At 41.9% G+C, this 16,206-nt stretch overlaps 1 protein-coding gene across 5 annotated transcripts in view; it reads right to left on the bottom strand.

The window, feature by feature from the left end:
• Nucleotides 1-16,206, bottom strand: part of myo18ab (myosin XVIIIA b) — a 257,442-nt gene that overhangs the window by 39,228 nt on the left and 202,008 nt on the right. For all 5 annotated transcript variants that reach the window (XM_060943952.1, XM_060943953.1, XM_060943949.1 and 2 more), the window contains 2 exons: nucleotides 7,333-7,460; nucleotides 6,669-6,823 (listed from right to left, as the gene is read on the bottom strand). In XM_060943952.1, coding sequence (XP_060799935.1) covers nucleotides 6,669-6,823; nucleotides 7,333-7,460 — 283 coding nt within the window. The remainder of the gene's footprint in view (nucleotides 1-6,668; nucleotides 6,824-7,332; nucleotides 7,461-16,206) is intronic.

The following is a 16,206-nucleotide window of genomic DNA, read 5'->3' as shown; positions in this document are numbered from 1 at the left end:
AATGCTTCTTATAGCGGAGCTCCCCACGTGCAGAGCGACGCTTCATATTTAAGAGAATATGGTAATGCATCAACCTGATTTCTGATAGCTTTTGCAACTGTACGACGTCCATAAAGACAAGCAACATACAAACAACGTACGTGTACCACCACAGGGAACCCGATCATAAGTGCAAGGCAACGTATCTCAAACATTTGTCCAGTGAACAACAAAATTTGTATCTTTATTTACATACGATAGATGAGTTTTTATCCAGCGCTTATTTTTTAATTTGCTTTTTAAAAAAAAAATAACATGGGATAATTTACTAACGCATTTTACACTCATCGGGAGCTCCGCTTTTAGGCAGTGCCTATACACATTTAGTATAAATATGCAGATGATTTCAGGAAATCACGCACACTGATTGGTTGAGAAATTCAGACTATTTCTTGATAATCATCTCGAGCGACTCGGCAAAATAGCGGCCAATCGCTTTGTCACCGTAAGTGAGGAAGAATTACAAATTATGAAAGAAAATGCTGTTCCTAAAAGCACTAAAGATGCTATGAAGTTTGGTCTAAAACTATTCAAAAGTTAAGGTGGAACTGTGATTTCTTTTATCTATTTCAAAACGAAGTATTTTACGTGAGTCGGCACAGATAAGTGACAAGCTTGCGCACATTACAGCACATTACATTCATGCTGCTTGCATGAAGTTTGAAATAATTTTTTTTTCTTATGATTGTTTTTGTTCTTTTTGAAATAATAGCCTGTGTACTTGTACTAAAAACAGTCAGTTTTGGTATACCTCGACTTCGTCTCGGTTATTCATCAACGATATTCCCTTTGCCTTCGGCGAATAATTGTTAAATAACGATAATATTGATGTCTTTTAGGTAAGCATGCATTGATGCAATTTTCCTGTTTTCAGTATGACACTGCTATATTTGCTGAAAAACAAAGAGAGAAACATCACAAGAGTGCAAGATGGTTTAAGATCATTTATGTTCAAATGTATTGTCCATGTTGTGTCAGTTTTATCTCACACATGGAAAATATCCATCCATTATCCGTAATTCGCTTATCCTGTACAGGGTCGCAGGCAAGCTGGAGCCTATCCCAGCTGACTACGGGCGAAAGGCGGGGTACACCCTGGACAAGTCGGCAGATCATCGCAGGGCTGACACATAGACACAGACAACCATTCACACTCACATTCACACCTACGCTCAATTTAGAGTCACCAGTTAACCTAACCTGCATGTCTTTGGACTGTGGGGGAAACCGGAGCACCCGGAGGAAACCCACGCGGACACGGGGAGAAAATGCAAACTCCGCACAGAAAGGCCCTCGCCGGCCGCTGGACTCGAACCCAGAACCTTCTTGCTGTGAGGCGACAGTGCTAACCACTACACCCACATGGAAAATATGTCAAATTTAATCTCCTGCTTCAGGACAATATCAATGATACTGATTTACTTATCAGATTTTTGCACTCCAACAAATATCCTTTTATACTTTTGACAAATTATCAGCTTTTTTTTATATTTAATGATTCGACAATTTAAATTGATTGGCAAGCTGTGTCATTTTGCGAGACATTAAAGAAAACATGTGCATGTTCACTGGCAGCTCAACACAGACTATGAAGGTTATATTGGCGCTCACACCCGGCGCTCGACCCCCCACCCACCCCCAAAGTGAGGTGAATACATTTGTTAATTCAAGAGCCAGGACAAGCTCAGCTACAGCTACTCACCCACGTAGTGCTCACTTCCTGCAGATGAGAGACTTCAATCATTCTATCAGCAACTATGAATTTTGTCATTTGTGGGTTCACAAGGTGGCACTGAGCTGGAAAATTATTTGAGATTCATCTTTCTCTTTGCGAGAAAGCAAGAGGTGCAGTGCCAGTTACTCCTACAGCACTGCCGACAGTACACAACACTCTCACTGTGTCCCCTTCAGGCTTCTCAGGGAATAATGCCAAGAGTCGTCATGTCACCAATGTTAATAAATCCATGGAGTGTTGCTACTGGATGACTGCCAAGTCATTAAAAGATTTACATGATAATTTTATTTGTTATACTTAACAGATAAAGCTTCTATGAGCTGACTATTGCCCCTTTTCCACCAAAGCAGTTCCAGGGCTGGTTCGGGGCCAGTGCTTAGTTTGGAACCGGGTTTTCTGTTTCCACTGACAAAGAACTGGTTCTGGGGCCAGAAAAACCGGTTCCAGGGTAGCACCAACTCTCTGCTGGGCCAGAGGAAAGAACCGGTTATGTCAGCGGGGGGGCGGAGTTGTTAAGACCAACAACAATAACAAGACCGTGAAAGCTCGCCATTTTTAAACGACGAGAAGCAGCAGCTGTACAAACGCGAAGTCATCCATTATTATTGTTGTTGCTGCTGCTGCTTCTTCCGTGTTGTTTTTGCTTCGATATTCGCGCCAAGGTTTATGCAAACGTAGCGATGTAAGTGACGTATACAATGACGTAACTGACATATACAGCGACGTAATGACGTGGCTTCCCTTAGCACCACGAGCTATGGAAAAGCAAAGTGGTTCTCAACTGGCTCGCAAGTTGAACGAGTTGTGAACCAGCACCGGCACTGGCCCCGAACCAGCCCTGGAACTGATTTGGTGGAAAAGGGGCAAGTTAGCATCTGTATTTCTACTAACTAAAGTACAAATGAAAGAAACCGTACAGAAGAAGAACTCTTCATGATTTAGCTCATACTTACAGTGTAGTGTTAACTACCTATATTAAGCAAGAACGCTCAGATTATTCTTAATCAACTGAAGTAGCACCACTGATCGAGGCTTCTTCAGAAAACGCATTTATGTATATTAAGATACAACACACCACGTTTAAATGTTTGTAGTATTCTGCACCTTTTTATTATATAAACATTTAAAGTGTGCTATACTATGTATCAAAATACATTTGAATGCATTGTTGGCCATCCCTGCCTGCTTAGTTAGGAAAATATGATAACCGCTGTCCACTCTTCCCTGCACTATGATCAACACTTACCGTACTTTCAAGGCCCGGTCCCACAATACTGATAACTCCAACAACTATAGCAATAACTATAAATAAATCAGTCCCTTGCAGTTTATGTGGTTGATGGTCACACCAGACCGATAACGATCCCTATAGCCCAGGCCTGGGTTTATCCGTATCGGTGAAATTGCTTCTGGAGCGATTTTTCCAGGCCTGGACCTGATCCGATAAAACATCTGACCAATCAGGTAATTGTTTTACATGTGACGTTGTCTGAACACGTGCTATTTTTCCCAGGCACCTGTGCACATCCTTGTTGTATCATGAAGTCATGGAATATGGATTCATGGAAAAATACAAAGCACGGATCTTTTATTGACAGATATGAGAGTTTCCATGAAATATCAATAGTAAATTCTCATCTCATCTTCTTCCGCTTATCCGGGGCCGGGTCGCGGAGGCAGCAGTCTGAGCATGGAAGCACAAACTTCCCTCTCCCCAGACACCTCGGCCAGCTCCTCGGGAAGAACACCGAGGTGTTCCCAGGCCAGCCGAGAGACATAGTCCCTCCAGCGTGTCCTGGGTCTTCCCCGGGGCCTCCTCCCAGGGGGACATGCCTGGAACACCTCCCCAGGGAGGCGTCCAGGAGGCATCCAAAAGAGATGCCCGAGCCACCTCAGCTGATTCCTCTCGCTGTGGAGGAGCAGCGGCTCTACTCCGAGCTCCTCCCGAGTGACTGTGCTTCTCACCCTATCTCTAAGGGAGCGCCCAGCCACCCTGCGAAGGAAACTCATTTCGGCTGCTTGTATCCGCGATCTTGTTCTTTCGGTCATTACCCAAAGCTCATGACCATAGGTGAGAGTCGGAACGTAGATTGACCGGTAAATCAAGAGCTTCGCCTTTTGGCTCAGCTCCTTCTTCACCACGACGGACCGGTAAAGCGACCGCATCACTGCGGAGGCTGCACCGATCCGCCTGTCGATCTTGCGCTCTATCCTTCCCTCACTCGTGAACAAGATCCCGAGATACTTAAACTCCTCCACTTGAGGCAGTTTAATAGTATAGTAATATACTCAATAGTAAATTAATAAAGTAAATATATAAATGCCCCAACTGATTCAGTTGGGCTCGAGATAAGTGTTAGCAAGACTGAGTACATGACATATAACCTGTGCCCTCAGAATCACCTCCAGGTTAATGAGGAGGAACTCAATCATGTCTCGGATTTCCACTATTTGGGTTCCATGGTTGCTGACAGCAAAACTGATCTAAACCGGAGACGGGGATTAGCATGGTCAATTTTTTGGAGGCTGGAGAAGATCGGGAGAAGTCCCATTGAAATCAAAACTCGCCTTCTTTAGAACAACCTGTCTCTCCGTTCTCCTGTATGGCTGTAAAACCTGGGTTATCTCACAAGACATGAGTAATAAAATCAACTCATACGCAACCTAACCTATATTTTGGAATATAAAGTGCAATATCTCTCCTACCGCCCCCCTTCCCCCTCCCCCATATCTTATTCTTTTTATATATTTGTATATGTAAATACTTAATTTATTTTAATTTATCTAGAAGTTTTCTCTATTTCTTTTCTCTGTTTATCTGTAATGATGCTGCTGGAATCTCAGTTTCCCTGAGGGAACCCGCCCAAAGGGATCAATAAATTTTTATCTAATCTAATCTAACCTCGTGTTACAGGATAATGCTTGGCATCAAACGCACTGAGAGTCTCTAACCTGACCATATACCAACGCCTGGAGGCGGAGACACTCATTAACACTGTACAGCACCGCCAACTGTCCTTCCTCGGTCACCAACTTCGTCTGAACACAGACGAGCCAGCAAGGACTTATGCCTTGTACGTCCCACAACATGGCAAACAAAGGCCTGGTAGACAAGCCACCTTATATCCGACCTACATCCGGAAAGTCACTCACGGGTGAAGGATATGATCTCATTTCCGACAAGGAAATTGAATCCCTTGCCAATGACAAGCTGAAATAGAGGAAGCTAGTGGTCGCCTGCTCGGCAGCCGAATGATGATGATGAATATATAAATGCAAGTAGGATGTTTTAATTATGAACTTCGGCAGTCCAAACATTTAATTGTTTTACAATTCTTAACTTTTTATCCGTGATGGATCATCAATAACCAATCTGTAATATACTGAAATCTCCGTGACCAATCTGTAAATTATTAGTATCCGTATTAAAATCCGTAACCACTCCGTATTTTGTATCCTTTTTTATTATATTTCCGTAAATCAGTCACCTTTGCGTATTTTATCAACCACCGGAGTGTGTGCATGGGTTGTTTTGAAGTCCAAGCTGTGCAGTATGGCCCGGAATAATGCGCTACTACTTGGAAAAAACTTCCATGACTATTCCTAAGTTGCATGCATTTATTTCCCTGAGTGGAAGGACCAGTCGGGATTATAGATCCCTTTCACTGACGTCACCCGAAACCGGAAGTAAACAGACCCTGCGCCATATTGGAAGACCAACAAACTCATGATTAGGGGGAAATAACGGCAGCGGTATGTGAACCCACGAGAATAAAGTGGAGTAGCAAACGACTTAAACAAACAAATCTGAGCTGTTTTATTTATGATTTATTGGCCCAACAGTAGACTTGAAAGAAACCTGTGTGAGACTTGGCAAAAAACTGTGGATATAATGGACAAGTCTGTGCATGATCTGCGGACACTTTGAGGTAAGCAAACGCAAGAAATTCAGATTTAAAACATGCTAAAGTGGCCCCAAGTTGGTAACTGTATGAGGAGCAAGCCTCCCAGACTTCTACAATTTAATAATAATAATAATTTAGGATGGTTTGGGGCTTGCTCGCTGCTGCCAGGTTGGTTGTTGAGTAGCCTGACTGTTTTTTTTTTCTTGCGTGTGGTATCATTGTTGACGCGAGGTTGTTTTTTGAACATGCCAATGTGGACACGATTTCCCCTGATGAGTTATGACTTCAGACGCGATGCGTGTGTGGAGGTGTGGAGTCCGCGTGATATGTGCGTAAGATAGGCTTCTCATGTGTTTGGAGATCTGCGCTCCGAGACAAGCGCAAGGCTTCTCATGTGTTTGGAGATCCGCGCTCCGAGACAAGCGCAAGCACACACACCCCCAAGGGGAAAAAAGGGACCCCCCCTCCGAAAAATATCGGCATAGTTCGAACACTGAGTGTAGGCACTGGGTGTAAACAACAAATAGTTTACAATGTCTGGGTAACAAACAGATGGCAGAATTGGTGTCAGGTCCTCCTTATGTTTCCATTCTCCCTTGCCGCGAGTCTTATCATATGGGTCAAACCCATCAATCACAGCCAGTTTCTCCACATACCGTGCCCTTTCTGCAGCTGGTAATGTACTCACATAACCCGAATTATCATCCATCGTGTCACTTTACTCTCGCTCGTACTTTGTTTTATATTGTGAGTGCATGTACTTAGTCTTCCAATATGGCGCCTAACAAAATCTCGCGGCGCGGTGACGTCATGTGAAAGGGGTCTATAGTCATGGTGTGACTGCTCCAGACTGGAACTCAATTCAGGCATAGGTATAGCCATAGTTATAGCTATAGGTATAGTTATTGGTGTTGTGGGACCGGGCCCTCAGCCCTTACCCTAATGACTGCTTGGAAAATTTGACAGACTTTTAATGTTGCAAGTCTTACTTCCTCTGCTTCTTCTCCAGCTCATGGTTGCGACTTTGCTGGCCCTCCAGGTGGAGTTTGGTGTCCTGAAGCTCGGCTGTCAGCTTTTGGCATTTCTTCTTCAGTTGCTGCGCCACCCGCTGCACCTCCTCATTGTCTGCCTGCATGTCTGTCAGCTAACACATACAAAATGTTCAGAGCCTTTTCAGACAGCGTGTCATCAGTCTCCTTTCTGTATTGGTTAAGGAAAAACCCAAGCAGCTTCCGGAGAGTGTTTTATGCACCTTTGATAATTGTGAACATCTCTGAACACTGGCAGGGAGTGTGCAAGCATCCTGCCTTGCATCACTCAGAGTGAAGAGCAGCAGAATTTCATTGTGATCCATCATAAATTTTGACTATGATGTGCCTTTCTACTGCTTTTATTATTGTCAGCAGTACAAGCTGCAGTGTGAAAACGTGCACGAGGTGATTGCCTATGAGGTGTGTGTGAGAATACAGGTGTCATTTCTGTCTGCTAGGTATTTATATGATGCATCTTGTGTAACCACAGTATCATGACCACCAAGTCAGAAAAAGTAATATTTCTTTGATGAATTCTTGCTTTGTTTGTGCAGTAAAAAACAAAAACAATAAATTTAATACGAATTACACAATATTATCTTACAGCAGAATGTAGCCTTACCCGTCTTTCAAGCTGCCTCTTGTTCTGCTGCTCCACCTCCAGCTTGTCGTCGAACTCTTGCTGCAGCCTCTTCTTGGTGAACTCAATCTCACGGACTGCTCGCTCATACTTCAGTCTCCACTCTCCTCCTATACAAGCACACAACGTACACATATTTTTAAGTTTTATTTGGTTCAAAAAAAAAAAAACACACCAAAGTACCATGATGCTTTTATAAGTGGTTAAGGCCACACCAATTCAATTAGTTGGTTCTCGGAATCGCCGCTTGAAGAAAATGCAAAATGAAAAAAAAAAAAATCGAAATCAAACTCCCGCCAATAGAAAAAGTCATGTGACATCGAAAACCAATCAAATCGCCCCTTTCACTTTCAATAAAGACTTGTGGAAGAAACATGCCTGTGGAGGGGAATCCTGCAAAGCCTGTGTTTGTGATTGTTAGGATATTCAGCGAACAGAAGCGTAAAATCTTTGACAGGTGTGCTGAAATTCTGTTTACTGGTTTGCCTGTATTGTTTGGTCTATTTCCACCGCTAATTTTACCATCAGAGCATTTTTTTAATTTTATTTCGCCCGCTCGCTTCATATTTTTCCTGAAAAAATCCGAGAACCAACTAATTAAATTGGTGTGGCCTAAAGTAAATTATACTGTTGATTGGTCAGAAAGTGATTAATTTATTATATACGGTACAGTGGATATAAAAAGTTTACACACCCTGTTAAAATGATAGGTTTTTCTGATGTAAAAAAATTTCAGAACTTTTCACACCTTTAAATGTGACCTATAACCTGTACAATTCAATTGAAAAACAAACAAATCTGTTCGGGGGAAAAAACATAAAAAATAAAAAACGTACAATAAGCTGGTTGCATAAGTGTGCACACCCTTTAATACTTTGTCAAAGCACCTTTTGATTGAATTACAGCATTCAGTCTTTTTGGGTTCACACCTGCCATCTATTAAAATGACTTTGATTAACCCCAAATAAAGTTCAGACATTCACTCAGTTGCATCCTCCAGCAAAAGCCAGGGTTCACAGAGAGCTTACAAAGCGTCAAAGGGATCTCATTGTTGAAAGGTATCAGTCAGGAGAAGGGGACAAAAACATTTCCACGGCATTAGATATACCATGGAGCACAGTGAAGACCATCAGCATGAAGTGGAGAAAATATGGGACAACAGTGACATTACCGAGAACTGGACGTCCCTCCAAAATTGATGAAAAGACAAGACGAAAACCAGTCAGGGAGGCTGCAGAGAGGCCTACAGCAACACTGAAGGAGCTGCAGGAATTTCTGGCAAGTACTGGGTGTGTACTACATGTGACAACAATCTCCCGTATTCTCCATATGTCTGGACTATGAGGTAGGGTCAAAGAAAAACATCCAGGCCTGGCTAAATTTTGCAAAAAAAAATAAAAAATAAAAAAATAAATAATAATACATCAACTCTCCAAAAAGCATGTGGGAAAATGTGTTATGGTCTGATGAAACCAAGGTTGAACTTTTTGGCCACAATTCCAAAAGGTAATGTTTGGCACAAAAACAACACTGCACATCACCAAAAGAACACCACACCCACGGTGAAGCATGGTGGTGGCAGCATCATGTTTTGGGATTGTTTTTCTTCAGCTGGAACAGGGGCTTTAGTCAAGGTGGAGGGAATTATGAGCAGTTCTAAATACCAGTCAATTTTGGCTCAAAACCTTCAGGTGTCTGCTAGAAAGCTGAAAAGGAATTTCATCTTTCAGCATGACAATGACCCCAAAAAAGTTTTGGAACAGCCCAGCCAGAGCCCAGACCTATACCCAATTGAAAATCTGTGGGGTGACCTGAAGAGGGCTGTGCACAAGAGATGCCCTCGCAATCTGACAGATCTGGAGCGCTTTTGCAAGGTAGAGTGGGCAAATACTGCCAAGTCTAGATGTGGCAGGCTGATAGACTCCGACCCAAAAAGACTGAATGCTGAAATTAAATCAAAAGGTGCTTCGACAAAGTATTAGTTAAAGGGTGTGCACACTTACACAGCCAGCTTATTGTTATTTTTTAAATTTTTTCTGTTTTTCCCCCGAACAGATCTGTTTGTTTTTGAATTGAATTGTAGAGGTCGCATTAAAGGTGGGAAAAGTTTTTTAATTTTTTATCGTGATCTCATTTTTTTTTTTTACATCAGAAAAACCTATCATTTTAACAGGGTGTGTACACTTTTTATATCCACTGTATTCTATAGCAACAACTTCCACAGGGACTTTTGTAGGGGATGCCAATTAAGGCTAAAGTTGGAGATGTTTATCAACCACTCATATAATGGTTGAGGGGGGGAAAAAGCTATAAACACAACAGATGTATTTGCCTTAAAAGTGTTACTTGTTGCAAAATGGCTGCACACACAAAACAGCTGTCGTGGTCCATGCATTACAGAAAATGAGTGTTTACACAGCTTTAATGCACGTGTGTGTGTGTTTTTAGGAATGCAGAAGCCTCACAGAAATGGCTATAGTCTGTGTTCAAAAATCGCACAGATACATGGAGCCAAAACACTCCGACAACAACTATGCTCACAATTACACTACCGTTCAAAAGTTTGGGGTCACCCAGACAATTTTGTTTTTTCCATGAAAAGTCACACTTTTATTTCCCACCATAAGTTGTAAAATGAATAGAAAATATAGTCGAGACATTTTTCTGGCCATTGTGAGCATTTAATCGACCCCACAAATGTGATGCTCCAGAAACGCAATCTGCTCAAAGGAAGGTCAGTTTTATAGCTTCTCTAAAGAGCTCAACTGTTTTCAGCTGTGCTAACATGATTGTACAAGGGTTTTCTAATCATCCATTAGCCTTCTGAGGCAATGAGCAAACACATTGTACCATTAGAACACTGGAGTGAGAGTTGCTGGAAATGGGCCTCTATACACCTATGGAGATATTGCACCAAAAACCACACATTTGCAGCTAGAATAGTCATTTAGCACATTAGCAATGTATAGAGTGGATTTCTGATTAGTTTAAAGTCATCTTCATTGAAAAGAACAGTGCTTTTCTTTCAAAAATAAGGACATTTCAAAGTGACCCCAAACTTTTGAACGGTAGTGTACGTGTCAGTGTCAAACTCAAGAATAAATTAGGCATGACATTAAAAATGTATTAGTTTAGAGATATTTACATGACTCTTTAATACAGTATTAAGAAAATGAAGCTTTTTCACACAGCTGCTAGACTGGTCTGTGGTGCAAAACCTCGAGATTGTTCACTACGAAATTTGTTCTCAGTTTTGTTTCATTGCAATTTATATATGAGTCATTAAATATAAAAAAGTTAAACATCCTTGTCTGAGAGACCATAAACTTGTAAATGATTCTTTAGATAGCCACAAAAAATGTGTATGCTTTGATACTGGTACCCATGCAAATTTCTGAAAATAATGCCATATATTCGATAATAATTTTGCTTTTATTGCCCAAACCTAAATGCATGTTGCTTTACACAGTACCACATATTCAAGTGAAAAACTTCCCTGCTGAATTTCCTAGTAACATGGATGCAAACGGCACGCCTTTTGGCGGATGCCGCCTTTTTCACGGCTGTCTGGGGGACTTGTGTGAATCGCGCAGATCCGATGAGGTTTTTTTTTTTTTTTTTTTGGGGGGGGGGGGGGGGGTGTTGGAGTGTCTGATTATAATTTCATCAAAGTAAATTCTGTATTAAAATTACTAAATAAGCAAATGGCGTTACAGTCCATGAAACATAGGACGTATAAGTATGAGAAGAAAACAGTAAATCAGAAAGCTGCGCACGTAAAGCCAATTACGTAACTTACGTTGGACTGATGGAAATCCTTGCGCGTGCAGTGAAGTGCAGCCAGCAGCAGATAATGGCGCGCAGCCAATTGGCTTTACGTGCGCAGCTTTCTGATTTACTGTTTTCTTCTCATACTTATACTTCCTGTTTCATGGACTGTAACGGCATTTGCTTATTTAGTAATTTTAATACAGAATTTACTTTGACGAAATTATAATCAGACACTCCAACACCCCCCCCCCCCCCCCAAAAAAAAACAACTCATCGGATCTGCGCGATTCACAAGTCCTCCAGACAGCCGTGAAAAAGGTGGCATCCGCCAAAAGGCACGCTGTTTGCATCCATGTTGTAAAAATGCGTAGTTCATTCTATAGGAACGTTAAAGTGCATATCCTGGACCAAATTCTTTTTTTTTTTTAAATATGAAACTATGTCCCTTTACACACTCATCCAGAAGGGTAATTTTGCACAAGGCCATCTGTCTACAGCAGAAAAAAATTAAATACCAAAACGCGTCTGGAAAAATCCCAAGGGAGTCTGGAGCCAGATTCGTGACGTCACCTGCGGAAGCACCAGCAGGCTGCGCAAGCTTGCACGGTTTCAGTGCACAGCCTGTGTAGTCCAAGTTTAGCAGCTAGCGATTTTGCATTGAAATATGGAATTGTCACCTGAGCGCAATGTGGGAAACGATGAGTACTAATCCCATCATGATTGGTGTTGCTACACCCTCCTACGATACATCTGTTAACCATTTTAATAATTACGCGATAACGTTGAAGAAATTTGCAGAAAACCACCTGGTCGTTTTCTCATAAACAAACCAGCGCTGACGTAGGATTCAGAAGGAGGCGTCCCGCACGCGACGTCACGAAAATCAATGTTTACTGGGAAATCCAAATGCCAAGTTTTTTCAGAGGCGGACCAATCAGCTTCATTTCAACTGGATTTTTCTGGTATTGCGCAAGGTAAAAAACTTGCAGAGAATGCAGAATGTGACAGATATTTGACCAAAGTGTAATATAAAATAGGAGAATTACATTGATCTTGCTCCTGAATTTACCCGTGATATGCACTTTAACAACTTAGCAGTCGCATGAAGAGTGCAGTGTGATAATCAGTAGATAAAGGGGAACTACAGGGGAGTGGGACAAATTGGATACACATGGCTTAGCTTGAACATTCAGAAATCAATCATACTGAAACAGGAAACAGCTCAGCACAACGGAGCCCATCTTACACACGCAGATTCATCAGTCTTATTCATTACAATTCAGCTCAGAACCAGTCCTTACATTACAGTGAATGAAGGTCGCGGATATTTTTTTTTTTTTTTTAAGAGGTCAGTTAATACTTTCATAATGATACTATCCAAAAAGACAGACAGAACATGCAGGACAGCTACTTTACATAAAACGTTTTCCTTCAGAGAGAGGAACCGACAGACAGACGTCTATGCTCTAGATAGCAGTGCAGCATTTTTAGAGAAGTCGTCTAACAGTGGCTGGTGTAGAGCTGCACCTGATCCGGCAGATTATTTTCTCATTTGTCAGGAGGTCTGAAACCGAGGCCAGGCAGCCCACCTGAATCCGAGCTCAAAACCAGCCGATCTGAACGCCCAGTGAGCCATGGCCTCCCAAAGTCTCTTAAAATCCCTCAAGCTGAGGGCTAAACACAGGCACATGACAGATGGAAACTGCGGCCTCAGCTCTAAACCCAGGCATCATAATGCTGCTCTTCGCTTACAATCAACTCCTGAATTGTTGGGAGCTGTCTAGACTCTGAGGATCGGCACAAATATTTGTATAAAATAATTAAGTAGTAGGTCGTGGGCGTGGTTTTGACATACGAATCAAAAACTCAGACTGCTGACAATGGCTCCGCTCAAGTCCGCAAAATCGTACTCTGATTAAAATATGCTGCTGGATCACTGAGGCTGTTCTGTGGCCAGTGATCCAGGCTTTAAATGACTGGCATCGTGCTTTCTTCAAAATCCGAAGTTATTTTAACCGAGAAATACTTCACGTCTGGAGACAATGACCCAAATACTATTCAAAATCAACAGAGAAATTGGTACAGGGACACAAAATCAATGTTTATCAAAGGCCATCTCAGTCTCCAGATTTAAACTCCATTTGGAAACCTGTGATGTGAAACACCTTCCACGTCACCAAACAATAATAATACAACCCCTGGCAAAAAGTATGGGATCACCAGTCTTGAATAAGCACTCATTCACACGTTTTATTCTGTAGAACAAACTCAGATCACAAACATGATACAATAATAATAGTCATTCCAAAGTGCAACTTCTTGGCCTTCAGAAACACTAAAAGAAATGAAGAAAAAGCATTGTGGAAGTCAGTAAATGTTACTTTTATAGACCAAGCACAGGGAAAAAAATATGGAATCACTCAATTCTGAGGAAAAAAATATGGAATCATGAAAAACAGACAAACAAAAGAACATTCAAAACACATCACTAGTACTTAGTTGCACCACCTCTGGCTTTTATAACGGCTTGCAGTCTCTTAGGCACGGACTTGATGAGTGACAAACAGTATTCTTCATCAATCTGGTGCCAACTCTCTTTGATTGCAGTTGCCAGATCAGCTTTGCAGGCCGGAGCCTCGTCGTGGACCATTTTTTTCAATGTCCACCACAAGTTTTCTATTGGGTTGAGATCTGGACTACTTGCAGGCCATGACATTGACTGGATGTGTCTTTCACCAAGGAATGCTTTCACAGTTTTTGCTCTGTGGCACGATGCATTGTCATCTTGGAAAATTATTTCATCATCCCCAAACATCTTTTCAATTGAAGGGATAAGAAAACTGTCCAAAATGTCAATGTAAACCTGTGCATTTATTGAAGAAGTAACCACAGCCATCTCCCCAGTGCCTTTGCCTGACATGCAGCCCCATATCATCAAGGATTGTGGAAATTTGGATGTTTTCTTCAGGCAGTCCTCTTCATAAATCTCACTGGAACGGCACCAAACAAAAGTTCCAGCATCATCACCTTGTCCAATGCAGATTCGTGATTCATCACTGAAGATAACTTTCATCCAGTCATCCACAGTCCATGATTGCTTCTCCTTAGCCCATTGTAGTCTTGTTCTTTTCTGTTTAGGTGTCAATGATGGTTTTCTTTTAGCTTTCCTAGATGAAAATCCCATTTCCTTTAGGCGATTTCTCACGGTTCGGTCACATACTTGAGTTACATGGAGTCAACAGGAAATCTTTTGGTGGAGACGGTGGGGACCTCGACTGGCTATCGTAGCCTGCAGGGAATCGGCCGTCAGACATTCTGTCGCATGTCCCAGACCCGGTGAAATGTAACTGAATTGTCTTGGCCAGGCCTAAGGGTCCCATCTGCATCTCATCATTGCTGAGGAGTGTGCTCCCATCACCCAATCAAGCATCCAGCCAGAGCAGGTCATGATATATTTTTTACCATATTAACATGCCATTGTGCGTCATGCCTGATGTAAAGACTCTCGTCTCTGCGAGCCTACCACACAGATTTAATACTTGTCATTTTTAGGGCATACCTAACAACATGTTTTCTTTCTCTCCCCCCCCCCCCCCCATCTGTCCCTCTGAGTTACATGTTGATCCTGGGATTGAGATGCTGGCCTCTTCTGCCCCTCGGACCTGCTTGATCCATCCTGGTGCCCTGTGTCTGGTCGGAGTTTTATCGCCCCACTCCTGTGAAGGACGGCCCCATGAGGACAGTTGAGGGTTATACCTGTTAAAACTGTTAATATTATAGTCAGGCTGTCTGTTGTTGCCCAAATGAGGATGGGTTCCCTTTTGAGTCTGGTTCCTCTCGAGGTTTCTTCCTCATGTCGTCTGAGGGAGTTTTTCCTTGCCACCGTCGCCACAGGCTTGCTCATTAGGGATAGATTAGGGATAAAATTAGCTCATGTTTTAAGTCGTTCAAATTCTGTAAAGCTGCTTTGCGACAATGTTTATTGTTAAAAGCGCTGTACAAATAAACTTGATTTGATTTGAAAACTTGATACATCGACTCCAGCTTCCTCCCATTTATGCTGCGTTTGTTTTGTTGTACTTTTTCGGTTTTCAAGACATATGGCCTTAAGTTTTTTGTCTTGACGCTTTGATGTCTTCCTTGGTCTACCAGTACGCTTGGCTTTAAAAACCTTCCCATGCTGTTTGTACAGTACTTGGTCCATATCTTAGATACAGCTGACTGTGAACAGCCCACATCTTTGGCAACCATGCGTGAAGAGTTACCTTCTTTAAGAAGTTTGACAATCCTCTCTTTTGTTTCAAGAGACATCTCTCTTGTTGGAGCCATGATTCTTGCCAGTCCACTTGGTCCAGCAGCCCTCCAAGGTGTGATAACTGCGCTGTTTCTAACTGCAGATCTAATCTGAGGCAGGTGTCAATTTAGGGAAAGGAAATTGACTGGGCGAGTCCTTATTTTCTACCTGAAAATTGAGTGATTCCATATTTTTTCCTCAGAATTGAGTGATTTCCATATTTTTTTCCCTGTGCTTGGTCTATAAAAGTAACATTTGCTGACTATCACAATGCTTTTTCTTCGTTTATTTTAGGGTTTCTGAAGGCCAAGAAGTTGCACTTTGGAATGACTTTATTATTGTATCATGTTTGTGATCTCAGTTTGTTCTACAGAATAAAACGTCTGAATGTGTGCTCATCCAAGACTGGTGATTCCATACTTTTTGCCAGGGGTTGTATAAAGGAGCTTAAAATGGTCTGAATGAAGGACAAGATCCAAAATCTCTCTACAAGTGTCACCTTGTTAGAGATTACACAGAGAAACTCAGTGCTGATATTCTTTCTGGGGTAATTAACTGTCAGGATGCTCGGAAAAAGTTTAAAACAAACAAAAATGGATAGCTGGGTGGAAAAAAAAAAAAGATGTACAGCATGCCTTAATGCTTATACTAAAAATATCACCCATCTGCTCCTTTTCATGAAGAATGCTATTAGTTGAAAAGTTGGCCACATAATTCATTCCCACTCACAGCCTACACCGTTATAGTGAAATGGCAGTGGTGTGTGTTGCATATATGCTTGAGTGCTTTGA

This window comes from Neoarius graeffei, chromosome 17 (genome assembly GCF_027579695.1).
Source record: "Neoarius graeffei isolate fNeoGra1 chromosome 17, fNeoGra1.pri, whole genome shotgun sequence".
Taxonomy (NCBI): Eukaryota; Metazoa; Chordata; class Actinopteri; order Siluriformes; family Ariidae; genus Neoarius; species Neoarius graeffei.
The sequence above is the reverse complement of the archived record's forward strand: the minus strand, read 5'-3'. Positions and strand labels throughout refer to the sequence as shown.